The sequence below is a fragment of the Haematobia irritans genome, chromosome 3, assembly GCF_050003625.1.
Source record: "Haematobia irritans isolate KBUSLIRL chromosome 3, ASM5000362v1, whole genome shotgun sequence".
In the NCBI taxonomy this organism is placed as follows: Eukaryota; Metazoa; Arthropoda; class Insecta; order Diptera; family Muscidae; genus Haematobia; species Haematobia irritans.
In genome coordinates, this window is record NC_134399.1 from 199,468,097 (window position 1) to 199,483,552 (window position 15,456).

The 15,456-nt window shown below is 30.8% G+C and overlaps 2 protein-coding genes across 2 annotated transcripts; one reads left to right on the forward strand and one right to left on the reverse strand.

Moving 5' to 3' along the window:
* Positions 1 to 3,640: 3,640 nt before the first annotated feature.
* LOC142229801 (uncharacterized) lies at positions 3,641 to 4,459 on the reverse strand. Its single transcript, XM_075300379.1, has 3 exons — positions 4,309 to 4,459; positions 4,009 to 4,250; positions 3,641 to 3,944 (listed from the first exon to the last, which is right to left on the reverse strand). Exons 1-3 carry the CDS (start codon positions 4,427 to 4,429, stop codon positions 3,756 to 3,758), a joined length of 552 nt encoding a protein of 183 aa, XP_075156494.1. The 5' UTR covers positions 4,430 to 4,459; the 3' UTR covers positions 3,641 to 3,755.
* Positions 4,460 to 5,649: 1,190 nt separating this feature from the next.
* LOC142229233 (uncharacterized) lies at positions 5,650 to 9,090 on the forward strand. Its single transcript, XM_075299775.1, has 4 exons — positions 5,650 to 6,580; positions 8,328 to 8,450; positions 8,520 to 8,651; positions 8,771 to 9,090. The coding sequence occupies exons 1-4, from the start codon at positions 6,194 to 6,196 to the stop codon at positions 8,852 to 8,854; spliced, it is 726 nt and encodes a 241-aa protein (XP_075155890.1). The 5' UTR covers positions 5,650 to 6,193; the 3' UTR covers positions 8,855 to 9,090.
* Positions 9,091 to 15,456: the final 6,366 nt, after the last annotated feature.

Genomic DNA, 15,456 nt, shown 5'->3' on the forward strand with positions numbered 1-15,456 from the left:
TCTATAGACAATGTTGTCAAAATTTTATTTATATAGAAAATTTTGCCAACATTTTATTTCTATAGAAAATTTGGTCAAAACTTTATTTCTATTGAAATTTTTTTCAAAATTTTATTTTTGTAGAAAATTTTGTTCAAGTTTTATTTCTATAGAAGACTTTAATAAAATTTTATTTCTATAGAAAATTTTGTCAATTATTTATTTCTATAAAAAATTTTAGTTAAAATTTAATTTCTATAAAAAAAATTTTGTCAAAATTTTATTTATATAGAAAAATTTGTCTAAATTTTCTTTCTATAGAAAAGTTTATCAAAATTATATTTCTATAGAAAATTTTGTCAAAAATTTTATTTATTTATATTTTGTCAAAATTTTATTTCTATAGAAAATTTTGTCAACATTTTATTTCTGTAGAAAATTTTGTGAAAAGTTTATTTCTATGGAATATTTTATCAAAATTTTATTTCTATAGAAAATTTTGTCAAAATTTTATTTCTATAGAACATTTTGTGATAATTTTATTTCTATAGAAAATTTTGTCAAAATTTTATTTCTATTGAAGATTTTGTGAAAATGTTATTTTTATGGAATATTTTATCAACATTTTATTTCTATAGAAAATTTTATCAAAATTTTATTTCTATAGAACATTTTGTCAACATTTTGTTTCTATAGAAAGTTTTGTCAAAATTTTATTTCTATAAAAAATGTTGTCAAAATTTTATTTCTATAAAAAATGCTGTTAAAATATTATTTCTATAGAAAATTTTGTCAAAATTTTATTTCTATGGAAAATTTTCTCAAAATTTTATTTCTATTGAAAATTTTCTCAAAATTTTTACAAAACGTTATTTATATTGAAAATTTTGTCAAAAATTTAGTTCAATAGGAATATTTTGCCGCTCTAGCCAAAAATAATCTACCAAAAGATCTACCAAATTAAAAAAAATTATCTCGCCCGTCTTCTACAATAAGGAGAACTTACCCTTGGATAGTATTACCAAAACGAAATTTAAATTTTGCAAAGATGTTGACTAAGGGAAATTGTATGAAAATGTTATTTTTATAGAAAGTTTTGTAATTTTTTTCTATAGAAAAAAATTTTATTTTTACAAAAAATTTTATTTCTTCAAAATTTTATTTCTAAAATAAATTTGTCAAAATTTTATTTCTATAGAACATTTTGTTAAAATTTTATTATTTATTTCTATAAAAAATTTTTAGTAAAAATTTTATTTCTATAAAAAATTTTGTCAAAATTTTATTTCTATAGAAAATTTTGTGAAAAGTTTATTTCTATGGAATATTTTATCAAAATTTTATTTCTATAGAAAATTTTGTCAAAATTTTATTTCTATAGAAGATTTTGTCAAAATTTTATTTCTACAGAAAAGTTTATCAAAATTATATTTCTATAGAAAATTTTGTCAAAAATTTTATTTATTTATATTTTGTCAAAATTTTATTTCAATAGAAATTTTTTTTCAAATTTTATTTTTATAGAAAATTTTGTCAAAATTTTATTTTTATAGAAAATTTTGTTAAAAGTCTATTTTTATAGAACATTTTGTTCAAGTTTTATTTCTATAGAAGATTTTATTAAAATGTTATTTCTATAGAAAACTTTGTCAATTATTTATTTCTATAAAAAAATTTTATTTCTATGGAATATTTTATCAAATTTTTATTTCTATAGAAAATTTTGTCAAAATTTTATTTCTATAGAAAGTTTTGTCAAAATTTTACTTCTATAAAAATTTTTGTCAAAATTTTATTTCTATAGAAAATTTTGTCAAAATTTTATATCTATGGAAAATTTTGTCAAAATTTTATTTATTTATTTTTGGTCAAAATTTTATTTCTATTGAAAATTTTGCAAAATTTTATTTCTATAGAAAATTTTCTCAAAATTTTACAAAATGTTATTTCTATTGAAAATTTTGTCAAAAATTTAGTTCAATAGGAATATTTTGGCACTCTAGCCAAAAATAATCTACCAAAAGATCTACCAAATTAAAAAAAAACTTATCTCGCCCGTCTTCTACAATAAGGAGAACTTACCCTTGGATAGAATGACCAAAAACGAAATTTATAATTTTTAAAGATGTTGACTAAGGGAAATTGTATGTAAATGTTATTTTTATAGAACATTTTTTCATTTTTTTCTATAGAAAAAAATTTTATTTTTACAAAAAATTGTATTTCTTCAAAATTTTATTCCTAGAATAAATTTGTCAAAATTTTACTTCTATAGAAAATTTTGTTAAAATTTTATTCCCAAATAATATTTTTTTTTCAAAATTTCAAGGTTTTTTTTTTTAATTTTATTTCTATATAAAATTTTGTAAAAATTTTATTATATTACATGTTAGCCTGATACCGAAACAGGCAATTGACGTCCAAATACATTATATCTAATTATACAATTATTATTCGAGCTTTATGGACAGATATAGATTAAGGAACATGGTTAATAGAGCCATTGAAAAGAAAACGCCAGATACAAATCTATACACGCCTGGACTGTACATGTTTCGGTTCGGACGAATGAACCTTTCCACAGCCTTTATTACAGATCTGGCTGGGAGAGATAACTCAATGTTGGGCCCTTTATGCTAACTCCTTATGGAGAAAACATTTGGGAAATTTCCTCTTACAAATTGAATCATCTTTTCTCCCACTGTACATCATCTTTTCATATAACTTACAAGTCCCTTAATCTTATTTTTATTTCGTTTTGTTACATAGTAATGCAACAACACGAAAAATATTTTTAGAAAGCTAATTTGTTAGAATTCACCTAAGTGGTGAACAGTCGAACAATGCTTATTGTTTCTACAGTCAACTACAACATATGACAACAGAAACTGGTTTCCAGGATACAACAACAATTCTAACGCGTACATTAGTCGTGTTTTTCCTAGTTTTACGACGGGCTCATCGTTGCTTATTATATTACATGTTAGCCTGATACCGAAACAGGCAATTGACGTCCAAATGCATTATATCTAACTATACAATTATTATTCGAGAGTGGGAGAAAAGATGATTCAATTTGTAAGAGGAAATTTCCCAAATGTTTTCTCCATAAGGAGTTAGCATAAAGGGCCCAAAATTGAGTTATCTCTCCCAGCCAGATCTATACTAAAGGCTGTGGAAAGGTTCATTCGCCCGAACCGAAACATGTACAGTCCAGGCGTGTATAGATTTGTATCTGGCGTTTTCTTTTCAATGGCTCTATTAACCATGTTCCTTAATCTATATCTGTCCATAAAGCTCGAATAATAATTGTATAATTAGGTAAAAATTTTATTACTATATAAAATTTTGTAAAAATTTTATTTCTATAGAAAATTTTGTAAACATTTTATTTCTATAGAAAATGTTGTCAAAATTTTATTTCTATAGAAAATTTGTCAAAATTTTATTTGTATAGAAAATTTTGTGAAAATTTTATTTCTATAGAAAAAAGAAAAAAAAACATTTCTATATAGAATTTTGTCAAAATTGCAAAATCTACCAAAACATCAGAATTCTTGATCTTGACCTATATACCAAACAGTAAAAAATCGACCATTTTTGGCAGAATTCTACCAATCGTGGCAACCGTAGATACGATGATAAAAAAACAAAACTGAAATATTAAAATTTTAAATATTATTAAGTGTAAAAAAATATTTAAGTACATATGTTTTCAAAGATTTAATTTTATTTCTAATAAGTATTTATCATATCATTATTTTTTTCCAAATATATTAGGATGGCAACATAGAGCATTGCCCAAATGAATATATGGACGGTGTATTATGAACAATAGCATGACATATTATTTCTTCCGCTAAAACATCCGTGCTGGAGAATGGTGATGATCCAGTTAAATGATCTAGTTTTGGATGTAATAGACGTATTGTAGAGACACGCTCTTTCCACATTTTCCAGAAGAGCTGTGTAAGATAAAATAAAATTTAAATGGACTTTACTACACCTCTATAGGATAAAACTACAAACCTTTTTGTATAAATGTCCACCAAATTCAAAGAACATCGGCTTATCTTCTTCACCACAAATGACAATACGCATTATATCACGACCCTTTTTACGAAAAAATTTCAATTTCAGGAATTGTAGCGGGAGAATGCTTACTAAATCAAATGTCTCAATTTCAGGATCTAGACCATTGCCATAGACATTTTGTACATGGCTGTTGTCAAAATCATCACAACCGAAAATTAATTTGGAACGGGTTAAACCTTAAATGAGAACATTTTGAAAGAAATCATACTTTTTGTTTATAGTTATCAATCTTACCGATATGGAATTGCTGAAGGCCATTGCCAAATTCATCAACTTGAGTGAAAGGATTCTCAACGATAACCGGTTCATATAGTTCGCGATATTCTGCAATCATAAGTTTTTGAATGCGAAACATGTGGAATTCAGTACACGATGGAAATATATAAACAAAGTTTTGAATTATTATTGACATATAGATTTGTTCAGGGTACAATTATAAGGTAGAAATAAAAAAAACAAAAGCAATTTTCTCTTCTTCTTGAAAAATCATTGGCGCCCAAGCATTAGCATCATGAGCATAATGTTACTTTTTCACGGGGAAAACCAAATTTTGCAAAAATTGTCTACCAACATAAGTGTTTGCAAGAATTGTGTATAAAAAATATAATTTTGCTAAAATTTGACCAAAAACTTCACAATAAGATTTGTAAAATTTTGTGGATGTTTGGTTCAATTTTTTCAAATTTTAGTAGAATATTTTTTGGCAAGAGTGCACAGAAAAAAATATAACCAAAATATTTCCATTTAAAAAGTTAATTGATAAATAAAAATTTCGTTTGGGAGGAAAGCATTATTTGTTTGCGTGTAAGATCCATCCGCTTCCAGGAGTGTTTTGGTTCCCATTAGGGAGCCATTTATGTGCGCTCCTTAAAGTATGCTTTAAAATTTGTGACATTTGATAAGAGGAATATCTAAAGACAAATTTTCACATACATATACAATGGCACAATCATAGCTGAAGTTGACTACTGAACTGATCGTGGCAATGGACTTTTACAGTTACACTGTATTTTATGAAAGCTTTTGGTAGCTTTTTTTTTAAACTCGTAATGAGAACTTGTTTACATTACTCGGTAAGTCAGTCAATCAGTCAGTGGGGCATATGTACGCATGCGCGCGCACATCGAAATTCCCTGCTGCTACTACAATAGCAGAAGCCCCATCTCACAGAGTGGGCAATGGACATAAAAACAAGATTATTACACAATTTCTTCATTGAATTTTGCCGAACGAATGTGAATACAAGGCAAACAAATATGGCGTGTGTTTGCTGTTCAAAATTCAAAACTAAGATTTAATAATGAATTTTTAGATTTTCAAATACTTTATGTGATACATAATAGGCTAAATGGTGAAAATCAATGCAAACAACATTCAGGTATAGGAAGATATTATATATCAAATCTTGTTATACTTTTCAAATGGGGTAGTTTTCATCTCCACATAATCCACAAACACCACAGGCCAATGACCACAAAACTATAGCAATTTTTTTCGGCTCCAACAACAACAACAACACCAATCGGAGATTTGTTTGAAGGTGTGCAATGGCATAACTTGATACCAAATTTCCTTCCTAGTTGATTGTGAAAGATGTTGACACTAACATAGTTAGCAGAGTACTCTCAATCAAGACCAATTGCTCTCCTCTACTTGTTAAATATAAAAAGGGGATGGATGATCATGGACAATGATGTAAAGTGGCCAAGTAAATACTGGAGAAAAAAAAATTGTACCAAAATTTCGAAGACGGACGGACGGCCAGGTGGTGTAGATGATCTACACGCAGCATAAACTCAGTACACAAACAGCCTTGCCCACTTAGCAGAGAGAAAAACCAAGCAAGCTTTTTGGCCTGTTGGAGGCTTACGATTCAGTATAAAAATGTGTGCAATCATCATGACAGAGACTTTTGTTACAAATTATACGCTGGTACACGGTTAAAAAGCCTTTTGGTGGCCTTAACATAAACCCAAAAAACCCATCGCAATTTTTCAAAACAAAACCCTAAGCCGTTAGTTACTTGAAATTTGTGGAATTGTTAAGATTGTGATAGCGAACGAACGAAACGGTTTTTATTTTTAGTTTTATTTACATATAAAAAAAAACTATCGACATAATGAAAATCTCATTTTGTGTAATATGGTCATCGATGGTCATGTGTGGTTTAATTGTGTGTTTGTCATTGCCTTCTGCATTTACCATGCCTCTGGATAAAATTGTGATGAATGAAGACAATATTGAACCGTCTAATATTCCATTAATTCTAAAGACTTCATCAAAAAGCCAAGTGAATAAAGGCAATGACCAAGCGGTAGCTGAATCGTCGAATATTGAAATTGCTGCAGAAAATCCTGAATCAGAAGGCCGTCAGTTGTCCACAGATTCTGATATATCTGAAACTTACAATGTTGAAGTTCAATCGGAAAATACAGAACATACATCAGATTTTGATATACATTCGCAAGCTGAGGATAATGGATCAAATTCAAATTCGGGATTCAGGGTATGTAAAAGATGTTAAACATGTAATATGTTTGTCGCAACCATGTTATATACTTAGAAATTATACATACAAAGCGGCCAATTAGCGAATTTCGTTTTCTCTGATGAGAAGCCATTCCATTGAAACTTACAATGTTGAAGTTCAATCGGAAAATACAAAACATACATCAGATTCTTTTCCTCTGTTGTTCAAGCTACACTTGTAGTTTAGTCAATGCATGGTTTTAAGCTGAAATCAAAAAAAAAAAAACAACAACAATGAAATAAAATTTTGACAAAATTTTTTAAGGAAATAAATTTTTAACAAAATGTTCTAAGGAAATAAATTTTTGACAAGTTTTCCTATAGAAATAAATTTTTGACAAAATTTTCTAAGGAAATAAAATTTTGACAAAATTTTCTAAGGAAATAAAATTTTCTACAGAAATAAAATTTTGTCAAAATTTTCAATGGAAATACAATTTTGACAAAATTCTCTATAGAGATAAAATTTTCCATAAAAGTAAAATTTTGACAAAATTTTCTATAGAAATGCAATTTTTACAAAATATTTTATATTTGTTGTTTTGATCTCATCAAGGTCGTGGGTTCGATTCCTGCTACGACCGAACACCAAAAAGTTTTTCAGCGGTGGATTATCCCACCTCAGTAATGCTGGTGACATTTCTGAGGGTTTCAAAGCTTCTCTAAGTGGTTTCACTGCAATGTGGAACGCCGTTCATACTCGGCTATAAAAAGGAGATCCCTTGTCATTGAGCTTAACTTAGAATCGGGCAGCACTCAGTGATAAGAGAGAAGTTCACCACTGTGGTATCACAATGGATTGAATAGTCTAAGTGAGCCTGATACATCGGGCTGCCACCTAACCTAACCTAACCTAACCTTTGATCTCATCTTAAAACCTAAAACTTAAAGAGTAGCTTAGCCAATAGAGGAAAATAATGTTTGTGAAATTTATTTGGGCAAATTTCACAAACATTCTTTTCCTCTGTTGGTTAAGCTACTCTTGTAGTTTAGTCAACGCAATGGTGTTTAAGCTGAGATCAAAACAACAAATATGATTGAAGTACAAACCAACAATAACAAAATAAAAATATTTTATAGAAATAAAATTTTGAAAAAATTTCGACAAAATTTTCTATAAAAATAAAATTTTAACAAAAATTTCCAATTGAAATAAAATTTTGACAAAATTTTCTATTGAAATAAAATTTTCCATAGAAATAAAATTTTGACAAAATTTTCTATAGAATTAAATTTTTACAAAATTTACTATATAAATAAAATTTTGACAAAATTTTCCAATTGAAATAAAATATTGACAAAATTTTCTATAGAATTAAATGTTGACAAAATTTTCTATAGAATTGAATTTTGACAAAATTTTCTATAGAAATAAAATTTTTACAAAATTTTCTGCAGAAAATTTTTTGGTATGGTAGATTTCGTCAAGCATATTTATATTTGGCGAGAAACTAATATTTTTGCTAAAAAAGTTCTGTATTCTACTTTAAAAAATTGCAAAATGGCGAAAATACGAAATTTAATTTTAAGGGGATTTACTCTTTACGAGCAACACAAAAGAAAATGCCTCTTTACGAATAAATCAAAACGAAATTAATCTTTGGAACCAGCATATGTTTTTTTTTTTTTTGTACGGAGAATATAATATCTTTATATCATTTATAATCTATGCCTAGAGACATCCATTACGCCTCTCATAAACTAATATGGCCAATTTGTTTCAGATATCTCTCTTTCAAGCACCAGTAAAAATGAGGGAGTCAGTGAATTTGGAGTCAGAAGCTGTGCCATCTAAGATATTAAGTGCCTATGACAATAGTCAGAAGGCCATAGTGGATAAGACACAGGTGCAGTCAAACGAATAAATAGCATGTAAAAAAATATACGTATTCGTAAATAATTTGAACTATTTTTAGCTTCTGCCAATTGTCGATACGATAAGTGAACATGAAAAATATGGCAATAACGGTGACATGTTCGATGGTATTTCAAGGAGTCTTGTCAATGGTTATGAAGCATTTTCAAATTTTCTTAATACTATAATTCAAGTAAGTAAATTAAAGTGGGACAATGAAAGAGATTAACCCAAACATTTTTGCTCTTACTTTTAAATAAAATAAATTCACTTTTGATGTTAATTTCTATCATTTTCCTTATATCACCAAAGAAACCACAACAAATTTTCAAGTCGATCAACAAAAGTGTAAACACTCATTTGGATATCATTGGTGGCAAACTAGTGGGACTCTGATGATCTAATTTGTAAACGAAAATCCACAGAATTCTGATGTTATTTCAATTAACCTGTTTTTGTCCTGTTCTATTTTATATTTGTAAATTTATAATTTCTTTTATTGTTTGACAAAAGTATTTTTAGATTTAAGATTTCGTATATAGATTTTTAAATAAATTATTTAATAAAAAAAATTTTTTCGGGCTTCGTGGACATATAAGAAAAAATGAAGTCAAATAAAAATCCCTAGCAAGCAAACAAATCTGTGATAATGCAGTAGTTTGCCATTACAGATTGTAAAAAGAATCAAAAAGCAGATTTGTTATTTTTTTAATATTTTGATTTTTGAGTTTTTATCAAGAAGACATATGGATTCGTTTTGGGTCATAGATAAATGGTTTTGGGTCATAGATAACTAATGAGACCATTACAGCTAGCCAGATGACATGCAAAAGCCCTCTCTTGAAGGTCGTCAGCTCTTATTCCGGAAATCATTGATGTCGTGCTCCAACTGATATTGCAAGATCGTCATTTGTCCTATTTTGAGATTGGGAGAACCTCATTTACATTATCATACTAAAATCCACATTAAGTAGATTTAAACTGCTTTATAAACAGGGGATTTCAAATCCACTTTTAATAGATTTCGAGCCTATGCGCATGAGGTATTAAAAGGCTGGGTGATAAGTCCTCGGTCTGACACATATATGGCGTCGCTAGTATTAAATGCATATTATTTTTATGTAGTACCAACCTTCAAATGATTCGTGTCAAAATTTGACGTCTGTAAGTCAATTAGTTTGTGAGATAGAGCGTCTTTTGTGAAGCAACTTTTGTTATTGTCAAAAAAATGGAAAAAAGGAATTTCGTGTTTTGATAAAATACTGTTTTCTGAAGGGAAAAAATACGGTGGAAGCAAAAACTTGGCTTGATAATGAGTTTTCGGACTCTGCCCCAGGGAAATCAACAATAATTGATTGGTATGCAAAATTCAAGCGTGGTGAAATGAGCACGGAGGACGGTGAACGCAGAGGACGCCTGAAAGAGGTGGTTACCGACGAAAACATCAAAAAAATCAACAAAAAAGATTTTGAATGACCGTAAAATGAAGTTGATCGAGATAGCAGAGGCTTTAAAGATATCAAAAGAACGTGTTGGTCATATCATTCATCAATATTTGGATATGCGGAAGTTCTGTGCAAAATGGGTGCCGCGCGAGCTCACATTTGACCAAAAACAACAGCGTGTTGATGATTCTGAGCGGTGTTTGCAGCTGTTAACTCGTAATACACCCGATTTTTTCCGTCGATATGTGACAATGGATGAAACATGGCTCCATCACTACACTCCTGGGTCCAATCGACAGTCGGCTGAGTGGACAGCGACCGGTGAACCGTCTCCGAAGCGTGGAAAGACTCAAAAGTCCGGTGGCAAAGTAATGGCCTCTGTTTTTTGGGATGCGCATGGAATAATTTTTATCGATTACCTTGAGAAGAGAAAAACCATCAACAGTGAATATTATATGGCGTTATTGGAGCGTTTGAAGGTCGAAATCGCGGCAAAACGGCCCCATACGAAGAAGAAAAAAGTGTTGTTCCACCAAGACAACGCACTGTGCCACAAGTCATTGAGAACGATGGCAAAAATTCATGAATTGGGCTTCGAATTGCTTCCCCACCCACCGTATTCTCCAGATCTGGCCCCCAGCGACTTTTTCTTGTTCTCAGACCTCAAAAAGATGTTCGCAGGGGAAAAATTTGGCTACAATGAAGAGGTGATCGCCGAAACTGAGGCCTATTTTGAGGCAAAACCGAAGGAGTACTACCAAAATGGTATCAAAAAATTGTTGTATCGCTCTTGAAGGGAACATGTTGAATAATAAAAACGAATTTTGACAAAATAATGTGTTTTTCTTTGTTAGACCGGGGACTTATCAGCCAACCTGTTAGGCATTAATGGGATCAGCATACATTCAATGCTCCAAAAATACGATCGCAATGCATCGAAGCACGCCTATAACATCGTGACAGGTAATGAATCGCGGATTTACGCATATGAGCCCTAAAGTAAACAGCAGTCAAATGTTCGACACCTGAAGAAGTGGTTGATGCGTTCACAATTCATGTTTTCAGACTGGCAAACGTGATTTGACATTTGACATTTTTTGTTCTCTAATCCAGAAATATAAAAGGCAACCTGTTAAAGCTACAGCAATAACATCACAAATTGAAATTAATTTTAAAGTTTCAAAAATATTGGCGAATTTGTTAACAAACAAGATGATCAGGTTTACTTGCCAAATAAAGTTATATGAATATTTACACCTTTGATTGGCCACAAGTCCCGCGGTAACGGCCGATTGTTGTTTCCCCCATATACAGTGGGATCAAATAACTACTGAAAATTATCGGGAAAATGTCCTAAAGACAATCTTGCAGCCCTGGGTAAAAAAAATGTCAGCCCCAGACCATGGATATTCTAAATTTTTTAAAAGAAAAAGATCAAAAAAATATAGCGCTTTACTTTGTTGCATTATGTTACAATCAGCTCAACTCCATTATAAACCCGCTGTGGTGTAGAGTTTAAAAATTCAATTGAAATTTTTGCATTCTTTTAGGCGGCTATTAGTATCTCTCTAAACTAATTTCATTACTTCATTGCAAACTATTCATAAAGTTATACTTGTTATACTGTTCATAAGTTTAGATAAATATTGCCACTAAAATGCAAAGGGTTATGACATCTTGATGTTATAACTTGTAGATATCTTCAAAATATATTAGATATTTTGTCATATTCATGAAACGAATTTTATCCAAAAATTCCTAGAGTCTCTAAACATACACGATGAGCAGTGATGCCAAGTTAGCTAGTTTATAGAGCACTCTAGCTATTTTTGATGTTGAATTGCAAGGATGTTTGTAAAATTGCTATTAGCTACACTGAAAAAAATATTTACGTGATATTATAGATTATGCAACCTAAATTTTAGGATGTGCAATTTACAAAATATTAAGGTCAAATTTCTTTAAAATAATTAAAATAAAGTTCTTAATCTTTGTTTCAAAATTTTTTTCATTCGATTTAGGACACAAATTTTGTAAATTTGCGTCCCTCCGCTAAATGCCCTTGTCTTTGAACTAAGGCTAATTTTCCTTAAAGTAAAGAAACACAATTTTGATGTAAAGAAATTGTCCTTAAATTAACTGAAATATTGAAACTTTAGATTTACGACAAAAACGCTTCAAATATAGGCTAAGACTTATCTTGAGGATTTAGCGTCTTTGGTTTAATTTTTTTTTTTTTTTTTTGGAATTAAGAAAACATTTTTTTCTTTGAAGTATCCGTCATAATTTGGATTTTTAAAATGGCATTTGTTTGTACGTGAGCACCTTTATTAATAAACCGCGAAAAGAAAATGAAAATTTGATAAACGAGATCTGTATTCTAATTTTAATTTTATTGGTCCTGGATTTAAAGCCAGATAGGTCGCTAAAAAATACGTCACAATACCAAAATCCTTAAGGGAAGGTCAAAATCTTTGGATCCAAGTAAATTTTTGTTGTTGTATAAAAAACTAGCCTTCGTAAATATCGATTCCAGTGTATATATCAGTTGTGTTTACCACTTGCTACAAATTGCGAGTATTTATTAAATGTTTTGTGTTCCCCCTAAAATATAAAAATAACTAACATTTGCATCAATGTACATACATAATATACCCAGCAAAAAAAAAATAGGAAGTTCTTCCAAAGGCAAAACTTTAAAAGCACTTCCATAAGATGCATCCCCATTGATGTTTTTTATTTATCCACCCAGGAAGTTCTTGGATTTTTAAAACTGTTAATGGGTGATTTTAACTTTTTTTTTCAAATAGGTTAAAAACAGAGTACACGCAAAGAAAAAAAAAAAACGTTTGGAAAACGTGTACCTAAAACGTTTTTCGTTTGTTAGAGTTTTTTGAATTGCTTCGAAAATTTTAAACTTTTATCACCAAAAAAATTCGTTTGTTACAACATTTTTATTTTTTCAAAAAAAAAAGTTATTTTTGAAACAACAACACAGCCCATTTCGTTTATACCAAACACTATTCTTTTCTGACTTTAGGTTTTTAATAAGACACATTTTACAGTTCAAAATTTAATATACTACAATGTAATGTTGAACATTTTTTCGGACTCTTCCGAACATATCTGGAATATATGTAAAAAAAAAAACAAAAAAAAAACTTTGGACGAAGCAGGGATCGAACCCACGACCCTTGGCATGCAAGTCGGACGTAGCAACCACTGACCCACGGTGCCAAACTAAATGTTTGTTTCTGTTAAATAAACTTTGTTTATTCGGTTCGTGGGCGCCGCAAGCTATGCTATATACATATAATTTATATGGATATTTATCTATTGATGATCATAACAGGTACATAGCTCAGTGGTTAGTGTGTTGGCTTACAAAGTGCATGGTCCGCGGTTCGATTCTCCGTCCAGGCGAAAGGTTAAAAAATTTTAAAAAATTAATAAAATCGTATAATTTCTTCTACATTGTTGGTATTACAGGAAAATGTGTTAAGAACTAAAAACCCTCGTGGAAGTGAGAAAGATGTGAGGGAAAATGCCATTAGCAAGAAAACAATGTTTTTTTTGAGTTTGTGTTTATGAAATTGTTTTTACATCCTGGAAAAGACTAAACGTTTATCACGAAAAGTATATACTTTTCTTCCAAATACACTTCCTTACAGCGAAAAGCAAATGAGAAACGAACTTTGTTTGTCTAAAATTTCGTTTGGGAAAAAAGAATAATTTTTTTGCGTGTAAGAATTCATAAAATGGTACAAAAATGCTAAATCCAATCTGAAAAAACTGTGCAGTTTTGAAAATATTTGAGGTCATAACAGGTTGGCTGATAAGTCCCCGGTCTAACAAAGAAAAACACATTTTTTTTTGTCAAAATTCGTTTTTATTATTCAACATAGTTCTTTTCAAGAGCGATACAACGACTATAACGACAATCCAAATTTTTGATACCATTTTGGTAGTACTCCTTCGGTTTTGCCTCAAAATAGGCCTCAGTTTCGGCGATCACCTCTTCATTGCAGCCAAATTTTTTCCCTGCGAGCATCCTTTTGAGGTCTGAGAACAAGAAAAATTCGCTGGTAGCCAGATCTGGAGAATACGGTGGGTGGGGAAGCAATTCGAAGCCCAATTCATAAATTTTTGCCATCGTTCTCAATGACTTGTGGCACGGTGCGTTGTCTTGGTGGAACAACACTTTTTTATTCTTCATATGGGGCCGTTTTGCCGCGATTTCGACCTTCAAACGCTCCAATAACGCCATATAATAGTCATTGTTGATGGTTTTTCCCTCAAGATAATCGATAAAAATTATTCCATGCGCATCCCAAAATACAGAGGCCATTACTTTGCCAGCGGACTTTTGAGTTTTTGCACGCTTCGGAGACAGTTCACCGGTCGCTGTCCACTCAGCCGACTGTCGAATGGACTCAGGAGTGTAGTGATGGAGCCATATTTCATCCATTGTCACATATCGACGGAAGAACTCGGGTGTATTACGTGTTAACAGCTGCAAACACCGCTCAGAATCATCAACACGTTGATGTTTTTGGTCAAATGTGAACTCGCGCGGGCGGCACCCATTTTGCACAGAGCTTCCGCATATCCAAATATTGATGAATGATATGACCAACACGTTCCTTTGATATCTTTAAGGCCTCTGCTATCTCGATCAACTTCATTTTACGGTCATTCAAAATCATTTTATGGATTTTTTGATGTTTTCATCGGTAACCACCTCTTTCGGGCGTCCACTGCGTTCACCGTCCTCCGTGCTCATTTCACCACGCTTGAATTTTGCATACCAATCAATTATTGTTGATTTCCCTGGGAAATTCATTATCAAGCCAAGTTTTTGCTTCCACCGTATTTTTTCCCTTCAGAAAACAGTATTTTACCAAAACACGAAATTCCTTTTTTTTCCATTTTTTCACAATAACAGAAGGTGCTTCACAAAAGACGCTCTATCTCACAAACTAATTGACTTACAGACGTCAAATTTTGACACGAACAATTTGAAGGTTGGTACTATATAAAAATAATATGTATTTAATACTAGCGACGCCATCTATGTGTCAGACCGGGGACTTATCAGCCAACCTGCTACGTTTCAGACAAGCGTTAGAATCCATTAAAAATTATAAAAATTATTTATTTGACAAAACACAGACACAGATTTTTTTAATTTACATCCAAAACATTGAATTCGGATCACACCTAAAGAAGTGATGCAAATTCAGTGCAACGGCTGTTGAAAAGAGAACTTCCGTCCTATGACAAGCCCATGTTAAATTCATCGCTTCTGCGTCAATTTTGCACCACTTCCGGATCAAAAATGTACATTTTCATTACTTGTTTGGCGACGCTTTTTTGCTGATTAAAATTCATTTAATTTGTGTTGTGTTAACCTCTCGTAAGTGGACACCCCCCAAATCTGGACAAAATTTAGGCGACCGTGGGTGTCCAATTTTGGGAGGTTTCACTGTATTCATCTCTCCCCATGAGTCGATCTAGCCATGTCCATTCGCTCGTCTTTGAGGTTAAGTTTTG

What these genes read in the sequence shown, in the direction of transcription:
- LOC142229801 (XM_075300379.1), bottom strand. Translation starts at nt 4,429, where the DNA reads ATGTTTCGCATTCAAAAACTTATGATTGCAGAATATCGCGAACTATAT. An exon ending in CCTTCAGCAATTCCATATCG is followed by an intron (nt 4,251 to 4,308) that starts GTAAGATTGATA and finishes TTCTCATTTAAG; the next exon opens with GTTTAACCCGTTCCAAATTA. An exon ending in GTGGACATTTATACAAAAAG is followed by an intron (nt 3,945 to 4,008) that starts GTTTGTAGTTTT and finishes TATCTTACACAG; the next exon opens with CTCTTCTGGAAAATGTGGAA.
- LOC142229233 (XM_075299775.1), top strand. Translation starts at nt 6,194, where the DNA reads ATGAAAATCTCATTTTGTGTAATATGGTCATCGATGGTCATGTGTGGT. An exon ending in ATTCAAATTCGGGATTCAGG is followed by an intron (nt 6,581 to 8,327) that starts GTATGTAAAAGA and finishes AATTTGTTTCAG; the next exon opens with ATATCTCTCTTTCAAGCACC. An exon ending in CCATAGTGGATAAGACACAG is followed by an intron (nt 8,451 to 8,519) that starts GTGCAGTCAAAC and finishes AACTATTTTTAG; the next exon opens with CTTCTGCCAATTGTCGATAC.